Source organism: Acanthisitta chloris, unplaced genomic scaffold (genome assembly GCF_000695815.1).
Source record: "Acanthisitta chloris isolate BGI_N310 unplaced genomic scaffold, ASM69581v1 scaffold8704, whole genome shotgun sequence".
In the NCBI taxonomy this organism is placed as follows: Eukaryota; Metazoa; Chordata; class Aves; order Passeriformes; family Acanthisittidae; genus Acanthisitta; species Acanthisitta chloris.
Window position 1 is genome coordinate 77,784 of NW_008670934.1, and position 13,742 is coordinate 91,525.

Genomic DNA, 13,742 nt, shown 5'->3' on the forward strand with positions numbered 1-13,742 from the left:
TGGTGTTTTCCTGAGTTGTGGCTCCTCAGAGCTTGCCCAGGAACAGCCAGCCTTGCCAAGCCACCTCCTGTGTGCTTGCATGGCGATCAGTTCAGTGCCAATGGCAGCAGAAAGGAAAATCAGATTTGCCATGTCCTCTCTAAAATGCAAGGGCAAAATGGATCCCATGGAGTTGCTGCCTGCCTGCACAGTGCAGTGTTGCTGGTTGCTGCTGGATTGGACTGTGACTTATTTCAGAAACGACTGCTTCATTCTGATAATTTAAGTGACTCAACATCAGCCTCGAAACGGAACAGTGTATCAAGGACACTCACTGGCCAGACAAGATTGGTGTTTTCCTGGGGGTCTCTGAGGGGGCTGGAGCCATCCTTTGCCTCCAGCAGCACAGAAAAGGCCATTCATCCCTCTGTCACATGCAGAAATGTGACTGTCCCAGAATAGGGCTGCAGGACACTTCCCCAGCAGAGGCAGAGGGAGAGGTGCCATGTGGAGTCATTTGTTTTGGGAAGAGAGCCAAGGAAAAGCTGCAGCCCCCCACAGAGGTCCAAGGGTTAAAGGAGGCATCAGTGGGTATGCCGTGACCTCTGCCCTGGGGTAGACGAGCTATCTGAGGTGCTGTTTCCTGATCTGCCTGGGGATGTGAGTGAGCAGAGGGGACAGCATGAGGTCACCTCCTGATGCCCTTCAAAGTCTCCAGCTGGTAATGAACTTGTTTGTTCCCACCCTGACCCAGACCAAAAGTCCAGCTTCAGTGTCACAGAAATTCACCGAGGTACAGAAATGCTTTACTGAGGTCCAGATTCAATTTTGGGAGACAAGCTTGCAGGTTGGAGGCATCTATGTGCGTTACTGACTGAAATAGGGAGGTACTGGCTGACTACCCCAAAGTAAGGACAGAAATGGGCTGTATCCATCCAGCCCAGACCACTAAACCTGGCTTTACCCTGTGTCCGTCCTCAGAGGCTTGTGTGGTCTGCCACATGCTAAAATGAGATGGACAAACAAGACTGAAGCTGGAGAAAAGAAAGCAAAATGTTCAAGTCTAATCTCTACGTGGCAATGCCAGCAAAGGAATGAGAAATGGGATCCTCAGACAGACCCCATGAGCAGCCTTCTCCAGAAATACATACAGTTCCAAATTAAATATTCACCTTTAGAAACAGAACAAAAAACCCAGCTCCCTCAGACCTGCCCATCACCTATGTTTCTTCTGGCACCTGAGCTAGCAGGACCAAGGTACCGCTGGGAATACATCTGTAGTTGTGTCCTCTACAGAGAAGACATGGGCCAAAGCTTGAGAAGCCACAGAGTGATGGAAAGGTGACAGATCCCTAAGATGTGCTCTCCAATTTGGGATGAGGAGAGGAGTCTGAATGAGGTTTTGTGCTCTGCTCTTCTGAGTAAGGAGTCAGCTCTGATCAACTCAAATGAGTAAATAAAGGCATCACTTTTCTATGGATTATACACAATTCTAATTCATCATATCCTTAGGAAAAGCACTGCTGCAGCTTCCCGCAGATGGGAGCATGGTCTGGAACATGTTCCCAGCCTGCTTCACCCGGACCTGCTTCACCCACACCAGTTTTGGGGAGACCACAATAGAGGGAAAAGTGAGGCTTATCCTTTCACAGAGCCTCAGAAAAGGCTCTCATACTCTGTCCTCTCTGCTGGAAGGGAACCTCAGGTGCCCCTGCCTTGTTTGCAGTACACACCTTGTTTCTGAACCTTTCCTCAGGAGCTCCAGGTGCAGCACATGGCTTTACACACCCTGGACAGAGAGGCTTGGATGTCTTTTTCCCCCAAAGCCCAGCCATGGGGCTCCTCTAAGCCCATCACCATGCCATGCTGAGGATACATGCTCTCTGTGCCCAGTCTCCTTCTCCAGCTCCCTTCCCCCCTCCTCCAGCTTTATTTGTTTATTATTTTCACTCCTTCCCAGAGCTGTCCTACGTTTCTCCTGCTTTTTCCTCCTCCATTCCCGTCCCACCCTTCTCCCATTGGTTGCAGGGGCTGCACTTCGGAGGAGCCCTGGGATTTTCTATATAACCACCCACTCCAGAGAGATTCTGCAAGTCACGAGAGGGAAGAAACTTCTCCCTGAGCACCAGCCCCCACACAAAAGTAAACTCCAGGATCTAAATCACTGCAATTCTCCCAGGACATGCCCAGCATCCCGTGCAGGGGCAAGGAGCCGTGAGAGGGGAAGAAACTGATCCCAGGTGCACCAAAAGTCCATGGTCATGAGGAAGGTAACTTAACTCTAATGAAAAGCTTTGCTGTTCCATGCACTAATGTGCAAACTAAATGATTTCTTGCTTCAGGGTGAGTTTTTGCATGTTTTCCAGGTCCCTCCTAACCAGCCACCTCTGGGGAAGGCATTGATGAAGGGACCACAGTGCCTGAACAAGATGCGGGAGGTGGACAGGGGGAGGGTGCACCAGGAGAAATCCAGCACATCTCTAGGGGAAACTCTGCTTATGGACCAGGTTGGGTTCAGAGCAGGGAGCAGGTGGGGGTGTGGTGTTATCACCTGCCTCTCTCCCTTCTTTCCCCTACCCACAGAGATTTTGCTGCAAGAGATGTTTAACCACAAAAAAAAAAAAAAAAACCAAAACCAAAAAACGGTCAACTTGGTGTTTGGAGAGGTTCATCTGGGAAGCAGAGCTTCCTGAAGGCAGTGTCATGGTGAGACAGACTGGCTTGAGCTGAGGGTGCTGCCTGGGATGCCATGGGCTCTGCTGGGTTCCCACGGAAGAGGGATCCAAAGCTCCTCAGCCCACACACGGCACCTTTCAGATGGGAGCAGGCTGTGCAGGGTTAAGAAGGTAGTTTTCAGTCTCATTTCCTCTCTTGGAATCATTCCCTGATATCCATGTCCTGACTTCAGTGGGTTCAGCTGCGATTTGGGCTCAGCACAGAGTAAAATTTCCACTCTCCTGGGTCTAAGCTATTCGCTAGCAGAAGCACTTTAGTCAGGCAGGTGGGACAGAACAATTCCTTCAGGCACCAAGTCACCTCCCCAAATGATCAGCAACATGAGCAAAGCTCAGAGGATTTTGGATCAAACAATGCTGCCTTTGGCTTCACATCTGCTGGGCACTGAACAAGCTTCTTGATGCTCCTCTGCATCATTTTCCCTCAAAACTGGGAAAGGGTTGTGCTTTCAAACATCCTGAGATGTGAGAGGCAGCATGGAGGGCAAGGAGTAAACAGGCTTTTGGACAGTAGAAAACAATGCTGCTCTTTGACTAAATGTTGAATTTAGTAAAATATTTTACTAATTTTAAGGCAAGACAGGGGGAAAGTGCTTTTTTTCTCCAGTGCTTTGCAGCTCTGCTGTGGAGGGGGTGGGCAGGTCCCAGCGAGCCAAGTCCTGTGATTCTCACTCACATGAGCTCTTCTGCCAAACACCCTGGGGCTGAGCAGCCACGCCAGGCTCTGTGGTTGGGGTGGGCAGATAAAAGCAGCCCATTGCTGCAGGGGCACAGGGAGCAACTTTCAGGGACGTTTTGGGACCCTTTTCCAGTGCTGACTCCAGGAACCACCATTTCCCTCCAGCCACTAGTGGCAGACGCTTGTCTGTGCCATTCAAAGCTGCTCTCTGTGAGCTGCCCAGACCCTCAGGGATCTCTGGCAGGAATTCTGAGCTGGGTCTGCTCTCTCCTATGAGCTGCAATCCTGTGACCATAGTGGGGCAGAGAAGTCAGGACACCCACCCATGGGACAGCTGTCCCTGGGGCAGGACAGGGAGCTGAGGACCTCAGAAAGGACACAGGCTAAAGTCCCTGCATCAAGTCAGAGCAGGGATTTGTGTCCAGGTTTGTGCTTCTTTGAGTTATTTTTCCATTCTCTCCCTTTCTTTATTCCCCCCTTCCCAATAAATCTGGGTGTCCAGGCATTTCCACCAAGGCTGAGCCCCTGACACATGGGGGATGCACAGATGTATGTAGAGGAGCTGTAGCTGTACCTGGTGGGACCCCTGGTTAGCTTGGCCATGTCTTCCCAGATGGAAGCAGTGCTTCCACCTTGCATTAATTGCTGGTCTTGGGAATTCTCCCAGTCCTGGTCAGGGAGAACCATGCTACAGTCCAGGGGTGCCTTGTCTGGATGGTACTGGGGAGCAGATCCCGAGGGTACAGTGGCTTTGGGCTCAGATCCTGACTCTGCCTGGTGGAGTCAGAGCAGAGCCTGAGTCCCAGCTCTAAATTCAGGCAGGCACCTCAATCCCTGCCTTCCTGGCTCCTCTGGAGCAGTGAAATCCCAAGGAATCCCCAAAAAGGCTCCTGTTCCTAGTCTAGGCACAGCAGATTGTCCTTCCTTCCTATCTGGAAAGTGTCATAGTTTGACAAACATCGTCCTCCAACCAGGAGCCTCCGTATTTGTCCCTGTCTGGACCACAGACAGTGCTGGGGCACAGACCAGTAGGGTGCTACCTTCTCCCACTCCCACTCAGTTCCAGATCTGGATCATCCAGAAGCCCATTCCTCAAACTCACATCATGCCAGGATGGTGCCACCACCACCCCCAGCTTTCTTTGTGGTTGTGGAGCAGCAGCTTGGCTCGTCCTGCCTGGAAGTGTCATGGGAGATGTGCAAAACTGAACCACTCTGGTGATATTTATTAGTGCTCCAGCCCAGGAGAGCTTGAGAGACCTTTTACTGAGCTCAGAAGCCAGAAGTAAACAGCACAGGGAGATTTATATCCCTAAGTATGGTAGGCTGAGTGGGCACAGTGGATTTGGAAAGGAAGTGGTTCAATTAGCGGCAATGAGGATGGAGAAGGAGGAGCTGTGCTGCTGCACACAAACTGGAATGAGGTGTCAGGTACCAATATAACATTTGTGGGGAAAAAAAAGCCCTGTAGCATTTTCCCATCAGGGCTCCCAGCAGGACTGCACTGAGTCTTTTCCCTTGCACTGAAATGTGGCACAGGGCAGCCCATGGGAACTGCTGGGGAGGGGGATGCTAGTGTGGCTCCAGTTTCCTCATAGAATGAATTGGAAAAATTCTGCTGGATTTGTGGACCCCAAGATGGGACTGCAGAACTGTCCAGATGTGCAGGCATTTACAGAGAGGTTCCAAAACTGCTACCTCAGACAGTCATGAACTAAAGTACCAAAACTAAACCCTACAACTCCCTGACGAGAGGTTGTAGCCAGGTGGGGGTTGGGGTCTGCTCCCAGGTAACAAGTAACAGAACAAGAGGAAACAGCCTTAAGCGGTTCCAGGGGAGGTTCAGGTTGGACATCAGGAAGAATTTCTTCATGGAAAGGGTTGTCAGACATTGGAAGGGGCTGCCCAGGGAGGTGGTGGAGTCACCATCCCTGAAGGTGTTCAAGGAAGGACTGGATGTTGCACTCAGGGCTCTGGTCTAGTTAGCAAGCTGGAGATCAGTGACAGGTTGGACTCAATTTGCACCTGTTGGGCAAAGGCAGGTGCCCTCATTCACTGGAATGTTGTGTCAGAGGCACAAGGGACTGTTTGTTCTCCTTTTAGTTTGTTTTACTGAACTGGTGTCTTTAATTTTAGCAGCACAAACTCCCACCCATGAGCTCAGTCACTCTGACCTGGTGGGATCTACTCACTGTGATGACTTTCTCCAGCAATTCATAGAAGAAACTAAAACAGAAACATAGAATGTAATATCCCAGGTTGGAAGGGACCCACAAGGATCATCAATACCAACTCCTGCCCTGCACAGGACACCCCAACAATCCCACCGTGTGCCTGAGAGCATTGTCCAAATGCTCCTTGAGCTCTGTCAGGCTTGGTGCTGTGACCACTGCCCTGGGGAGCTGTTTTAATGCCCTCAACACTTTGAGGGAAGAAGCTATTCCTAATATCCAATTTAAACCTCCCGTCACCACTCCAGCTGTTCCCTGGTCATCAGAGATCAGTGCCTGCTGCTGCACTTTTCTTCGTGAGAAAGTTGTAGACTGTGGTGAGGTCTCCCCTCAGTATACTCCAGGCTGAGCAAACTAAGTTTCCTTTCATTAAGTCCCATTCCTTCCTCCTCTGCTAGTCAACTTTTCTCCCTTGTCTTTCTCTCCATCTGCAGATCCAACCAAGACTCCAAGGGCATCCTATGAACATTATGAGGACTCCTGCCACCAGCTTTGCCATTCAGTCCTCAACAGCAAGAATCCCAGCTCCCACCACTCTGGCCATTTTCCTGACTTGCCTCTTCTCCAGGGCACATAGCCAGACTCCATGGGCTTTCCAGGAGAGCACTATCCCATCTGAGGTGCTTAGCCAGGAGCAGGCTTACAGCCTGGTCCAGCCCAGCCTCTTCCAGGATGCCATGGTGTCAAATCTCTCAGAGAGCCTCCCCAGAAGCACCAGTTCGGAAGCACCACTGCTGCCTGTCTGTGTGAAGCCTGCAGATATCAGACATATCTTCAAGTACATCAACACCATTGTGTCCTGCACCATCTTCATAGTAGGGATCATTGGAAATTCCACGCTCCTGAGGATCATTTACAAGAACAAGTGCATGAGGAATGGGCCAAATGTCCTCATTGCCAGCTTGGCCCTCGGAGACCTTCTGTACATCCTTATTGCTCTGCCCATCAATGTGTATAAGGTAGGGTCACGAGGACCACAGCAACCCAGTGCTCACTGGGATGGGGTCTGTTCCCACCAGCCTCTATGCTCTGCGGAGGCTGTCTTGGAGAAACTGTGGCTGCCCCATCCCTGGAAGTGTTCAAGGCCAGGTTGGATAGGGCTTGGAGCAACCTGGTCTAGTAGAAGGTGTCCTTGCCCATGGTGTCTTTAAGGTCCCTCCCAACCCAAATCCTTCTGTGATTCCATGGCTTGTCTTGCTGCTGAGGCCAAATGAAAGAGCTTGCACAGGAGGTTGGCTCTGAGTCAGGGTAACCTCAGGATGGGTTCCAAGTGTCAGGGGGATATAAGGGTTGTGAACTCAAGCTCATTCTCATCCTTATGAGTGAGTGCTTGGATTTCTCCTGCCTTCAGGGCACCTTGTCCCCACCAATCCCCTCTGCTTGACCTATCTGAGCTTGGGGCAATGGTGCATAGGTTCTATAAGAAATCTAAGCATGGTCAAGGGTCAGAGTATGGTAAAGACTTAGGACAAGTGGCTTTGAAGGTGTCTGTGCTGGAGTTTGGCTGTTTCAGAGCATGACATCTATTTTCCTTTGAAAACAAGCCCAAGAAGCCCATTGTGGTGTTTAGAACTCGGATGCATTCAAAACCACCCAGAGTCTGGAGTCAGGACCTGATGTCTGGACCATCCTTCATCTGTATGTCCACTAATCTCACAACAAGCCCTTGGGGAAACACAAGGTTCCCAGTACCACACACACTACCGGAGAGAGCACACCACACAATCCCAGCAGAGGGAACCTCAGAGTGCTCTCAGCTGCTCTCTGTGGGCTTCTCACACCTTGTGGGTAACCACCTGCTATTATGGGAAGCTGGACACGCATTCCCTGATAACCTGTGGTTCTTCCCCAGCTCTTGGCAAAGGACTGGCCCTTTGGAGTGCAGGTGTGCAAGCTGGTCCCCTTCATCCAGAAAGCCTCTGTGGGCATTACAGTCCTCAGCCTTTGTGCTCTCAGCATTGACAGGTAAGAAACATTGTCTACATCTGCACTTCTCATCCTGGCCCTGTCTGACTGGTGTGTGTCCCTTTGCTGTAACCAAAAGGCAAACCCAGGCAGCTTGGTTCTAGCCCAGTTCTGAGATGGGGATAGGCTGCTGTCATGTGGAGTTGAAATCCAGCATGAACAATGGGGACAACTTAAATCCTGCTGGAAAAGGCTCAGGGGAGGATTGTGATATGCTGGAACAAGTGGTGGTGGTGGGGAAGGGTGACAAGTAGATGCTGGCCAAGGACAGCTCCCATTACATTCATCCAGTGAGCCCCTGTTACCCCTTAAGAAGAAGGTTCAGGGGTGGAGGAGGAAGGTGTGAGGGAAAGGATCTTTGGGGACAATTCTAATCTGCCCCTTCTCATTTCCTCCCTGATGGTTGCTTTTCTCACTCCAATCTGCTCCTGTCCTATTCCCACACCTTGGGCAGGTACCGAGCAGTGGCATCCTGGAGTCGGATCCAGGGGATAGGAATCCCCATGTGGAAGGCAGTGGAGGTGATGCTGATCTGGGCAGTGGCCATTGTGCTCGCAGTTCCTGAAGCAATAGCCTTTGACATGGTGGAGCTCAACTACTGGGAGCAGCACCTGTGGGTGTGCATGCTTGCCTCCGAACAGAAATCCAGCTTCATGATGGTACGTGCTCATCCCACCCCAGCTCCCATGCAGGGGAGAGGGGGGCACGGGCAACCATGGCATCCACTCTCCTTGATTAGAGGAATAGATGCTTCTGTCAATTGCTTCTGTCATCATGGTGAAGCAGGGACAGCAGTATGACACATCTCAGGAAGTTTCAGAGCCTCCTATGCTGTCCCATCAGGCCAGAGTGTCCTCACAACAAGTCTGCATGGGTAACCTTTATTACAGGGTCAGGTGAGCAAGGGAATTAAGACACTTTTCCATCAGGACTTACCCACTGTGCCAACCAAATAAGTTCCTCCAAGAGTGCTAGATGGGTCTGGCAGCCATATGTTTAGTGAACATGGTAGTATTTGGTCAAAGGTTTGACTTGATGGACTTGGAGGTCTTCTCCAACCTTAATGATCCAGTGATACCATATGAACCAGCCTTTATGTCTTTAGGATGAATGTGCATCAGATTTGGGGGAAGATAATCCCACGAACACATAGGACAGGAGCTGTTACACTTTCACACATTCAAAGTGTCTGTACGGTCAGCATCAGTGTCAGGGACGGGGCCAGTTCACGGCCCAGTTACCCACCCCACCCTTTACCCAGTTTCCAGTTTCATTTCATTTCCCACACAGTTCTACCGGGATGTGAAGGACTGGTGGCTTTTTGGCTTCTATTTCTGTCTCCCCTTGGTGTGCACTGGCATCTTCTACACCCTCATGTCATGCGAGATGCTGAGCAAGAGGAACGGCATGAGAATCGCTCTGAATGACCACATGAAACGGGTAAGAAAACCAGGAATGCAGGAATTCTGGTATTTCCCAAAGAGGAGGGAGAGCTGTCGAAGGGGGGATGTGTCCCTGTCCCTGTGAAGGGCAGGTATGAGCTGACAAAGCCTCACAGAAGATCTTGGCACACTGATACAGGGAGATCAGGGAGAAAAGCCTTCAGCAATGTGATCTCTAGTCTCGGGGACAACCCCAACCACCCTATGGCCACAGACCAGCTTCATGTTTAGTTTCTTATGGCCTTTTATCTCTGGCCATGCTGGGCCAGCCCAGCTCACACCAAACTGGACCAAATGCTTGATGTGCCAAATCCCAGACAAGGGGTGCAGGGAAAAGAATTCCCTCCTGTGCTTTGGGAATGATTCCTTGAGGAAGACCAGTTGGTTGTCACAATACCACAGTGTGAGGGGTGGATGGAGGAGGCCACGTTGTCCCAGGGAACATCACCCCAGCAAAGTCACCATGAGTGATGGTTGGGAGGGGTGTGAAGGGGTCTGATCCACATTGAGCTGCTGGTGCCCTACCCCTTTCTGCAGCCTGGATCTCATGATGCAGAATTTTAGGAGCAACTTGGTCTAGTGGAAAGTGTTCCTGCTCATGGTGGGGAGATTGGAACGAGATGAGCTTTGAGATCCCTTCCAATCCAAGCCATTCCATGATTCTATGATTTGAGATCTGCTTTGCTCTACCTGCTCCCCATTGCTCACCTTCCCTCTCACCCACCTTCTCTTGGCAGCGGCGGGAGGTGGCCAAGACCGTGTTCTGCCTTGTGGTGATCTTCGCGCTCTGCTGGCTACCTCTCCACCTCAGCCGCATCCTCAAAAAGACCATCTATGACCAGACGGACCCCAACAGATGTGAACTGCTCAGGTAGGGGCCCCAGCAGGTGGGCACTGAGCTAGGACCCCAAAAGAGAGGATTCAGTTTTGCAATGTCTCTGCAAAGCTGTGGGTTAAGAAGGTTTCCTGGGCAAAAAAACATTCCTAGCAGGGCTGAAGGGACTGCAGCATATCCGAGAGCTATGCACTATATACCAGGTGCTAGATGCTTATCTTCTTTCTCCCTTTATCCATCAGGCAAAACCCAGTTCAGGCCAGGTCCTGCTGTGCAGGGGTTTGACAGCATCAAGATCAGAAGGGGAAATTAGAGCTCATGGTCTTGGCTTCCTCAGGAAATGCTCCTCACAAAAAAACCTTTTTTCTTAGGAAGGGACTATTTTGTGCTCAGCTCTGTTATCAGTCACTGAGCCTCCATAGAAGCAAGATCTCAGGCCAGACAGTTTGGAAACCCTCCCTCAGTTCTGTATGAGCTTCTAACACATCTCTCCCCTTCCACCTCAGTTTCCTCCTGGTGATGGATTACTTTGGGATCAACATGGCCTCCCTCAACTCCTGCATCAACCCTGTGGCTCTCTACTTTGTCAGTCGGAAATTCAAGAACTGCTTCCAGGTAGGGATGGCCCTTGCAGAGCTCCTGGCTACAGTGACTGATCCCAGACACCAGTCCTAGGTGCACAAGCTGATCTTAATTTCCATCCCAAATTTTTCCCTTGCTAGGTGCCTCTCCTCTCTTCCCAGCTCCAAGTACACTAAAGCTTGGTGCACTGCTATGGGGAAGCTTTTGCCAGAGCAGGATATAGGACAAGCCAAAAGTTCCCTGCCATTCTGGACCAGGAGCATCCTCACAAACCACTAGACCAGGGTCTTAGGCTGCTTCAAACTTCATGTCCAAGTTGTTCAGAGTTAATTTTCAGGAGTAGTGGAGACCTGAGAATGAAAGGGGGTGGGATGAGATGGGAATGCTGCTGTGGCAAAAAGAGTTGAGCCCACATTTTTGTTCACCTAAGGGCAAGAACACACAACTGTAAAAAGTGCCCTAGATTTTGGTGTTTTCATCTCCCATCCTAGCCCTATCCTGGCAAACTTGCTCCCAGCAGACCTACAAGGCAGCAAGGTTCAGGACTGCAGGTTGCAATTCCCATCCTGGCACTGTGCAGGGTGACCTGCCAGCATCAGTACAGGAGTTTCCTCCTCTTTTCCTCTGTATTCCACGTTTGTGACTTGTCTCTCCTCCCTCATATCTCCTCACAGTCCTGCCTGTGCTGCTGGTGCCAGAGGCCAGCCCTGAGCATCACACCAACGGATGAGAAGGGATCTGTTGGGAAGTGGAAAGCCGCCGGGCAGGAGCTGGGGTTGGACCGGAGCAGCTCCCGCTTGAGTAACAAATACAGCTCTTCCTAAGTCCATGTCATCTGTGGGGTCGAGGACAAGACACAGTGCCAGGACAGCAGGACCCTTTGACTCTCTCCCACAGCTGTTCCCTGGCTGGGCCTGAATCATTTATACCTTCATATCGTAACCCACCTAGGAGCTGCAGCATTCCATGGCCATCTGGGACCAGCTCTGACCTCAGCCTCTGCCCCCCACTGACACCCCTCTGCAGAAGGGGGAAGAGGATTCAGATCCTTACAGGATTTTTCATTTCCTTGCAGGAAAACCAAGTGACTTCTGGCCATTTGTCTTGGGTGGAACATGGAACGGGGAGAGATGTGTGTGGAAAGAGAAGGAAGGTTAAGATGTCACTTTGAGATGGATGTGGGATGAGGAGGAGAGGGAGAGGACCACGAGTGATAATTTCCAGCTGAAAAAGACCCCCAAAAAGCTTTGATAACATCCCCCTATCATCTCTCTGTGTTGCTGGGATCATTTGTCCCTGGGCAGGGAGTCAGGAGGAGATCCAGGCAGCAGGTATGGCTGGGAGAACATCAACGGTGTGAAACCTCTGCCTGCTTGTGGTGGGGAGATGGGCAGTAACTCAGCTTCCCTGTGTGACCAACCTCACCTGGGGAGCCCTAACAGCCTCCTCCTCTTCCTCTTTTCCTGGCAATTCTGTCCCAGGCCCCACCTGGGGATGATGTTCACCTTACCTGTGAATGGCACAAGCAGGTGATTGCATGTGACTCCACAGCCTGGGGGAACAGGTGCTGCTGGTGGCCGCATCCAGCCAAGCCACTAGCTCCAGCTTCCCCTCCCCAGGGGCATGTATGTTCCTGGCTGGCCAGGAATGCTCTTCCTTCCAGGGAAGAGTTGGTAAGTCCAGGAAAGGGAAGGCAGAGATGGATGGGATCCAGGTGAGGCTGACACCAAGGATCCAGCCCTCACATTTCCAAAGCCCTGCAGAACCTGGAAGCAGCTAATTCTCTGCCTGACACCAGGCAAGGGAGAGGATCCAGATATGCCCTTCCAGGAAAGCATCCAGTCTCCATCCACAGTATTCAGCACTTGGAATGCCCACAGCCTCCTGCAGGCCCTGGCTCCTGGGAGGGCAATCACCTGCAGCTCTGAAGCGAACAAGGGGTGTCCTGGATTTTAGTGCCTGTAGTTGATGTTCCCTCTGCCAACAAGGCTGAGCTCCAACAGGACAGCAGGGCTGGACCCTGATGTGTCGTGGCCACCATGACACCAAGGTCCATCCATTTGTGAGGGGACAGAGATGTCCATGTGGTCAAATGAAGGTGGAAAAGACAGTGGGGAAGGTCTGATCTTAGCTGAAAGAGCAACTAGAATTAACCAAAACATGGCCAAGAGCTTCCCCGCATTTAGTACTGACAATAATTAACCCCCTGAGTGATTTTCCAGCAATTTTTAGGGCCATGTTGGACAGGGCTTGCAGCAACCTGGGCTAGTGGAAGGGGTCCCTGCCCATGGCAGAGGTTTGAAACAAGATGAGCTTTAAGGTCCCTCCCAACCCATTCCATGATTCTATGTTTATTCTAAAAATCAAACTTTCCCCTTGCCAAAACTTTAAGAAAACCTCCATGAAAAAGTTTTAGCTACCAAGTTTTGATGATTTTTTTTTGTTGCTTTTCCCTTCTCTGTTTTTCCTTTATCTTTCTTACTTCCCCTTTTCACCTTGTCATAGAAAAAATGGAGAGAGGAAAACAGAAGAGACCTGCAATTAAAACATATTCCAGGCATTGGGGCTTTGTAAGCTTAGCTTTCACTGAAATGCAAATGTTTTACAAACAAATCATATTTCTGAAGGACAAACTGGTTTCAAGGAAAACAGAGATTGAGGAATATCTAGACCAGCCCATTCTCCATAAATTTCCCAACCTGTTGGAGTAATTTATGTCCATGTCACAGCATTGCTGCTGGGCTCTGCCCAGACCTGGCCGCATTTGTTGGCAGAAAAATGAAGTCAATGGAGAAAACTGATAAAGACTGATACGCTCCAGCACAAATACCTTAGTAACAGGGTATTTTTTTAATGACTGGGTGTATAAACCCCTGAAATCTATATATTTTATGTATTTGTCAACATTTACTGGCAAATGAAGTCTGAGACTTCAATTCACCACCTCCCACTGCTCTAAGGAGCTCCCACTCTATGGGACCACGCTGGCATGGGCAGGATGAATCCCTGGCAGCAATACGAGAGGAAAAGGAGCTTTCTTAGGAAATCCAGCTGACTCCTTGGCCTAATGCCTGTGAGCACCACCTCACCATGAGCCTGTCAGCATGACCCAGTCCATCAATTCCTGTCTGACAGAGTGATTTTATAGAGAAACCTGACACTCCCCACCCTCCCTCTCCCTCTGTGTGTTCATAATAAAATATGGTGGTGTTTGAAAGGAACAGCTCTGGGTGTTTGTTACTGAGCAGCAGGAGGGCAGCAAAGTCTGCTAAATGCTTCCTCGAGTGGCAGCAGG

General features: G+C 50.5%; 1 protein-coding gene across 1 annotated transcript; it reads left to right on the forward strand.

Annotated features, from left to right (window-relative positions):
- Positions 1-6,062: 6,062 nt before the first annotated feature.
- On the forward strand, positions 6,063-11,271 carry LOC103801473 (endothelin B receptor-like). Its single transcript, XM_009073889.1, has 7 exons — positions 6,063-6,582; positions 7,476-7,588; positions 8,043-8,247; positions 8,879-9,028; positions 9,768-9,901; positions 10,372-10,480; positions 11,122-11,271. The coding sequence occupies exons 1-7, from the start codon at positions 6,085-6,087 to the stop codon at positions 11,269-11,271; spliced, it is 1,359 nt and encodes a 452-aa protein (XP_009072137.1). The 5' UTR covers positions 6,063-6,084.
- The last annotated feature ends 2,471 nt before the right edge of the window (positions 11,272-13,742 follow it).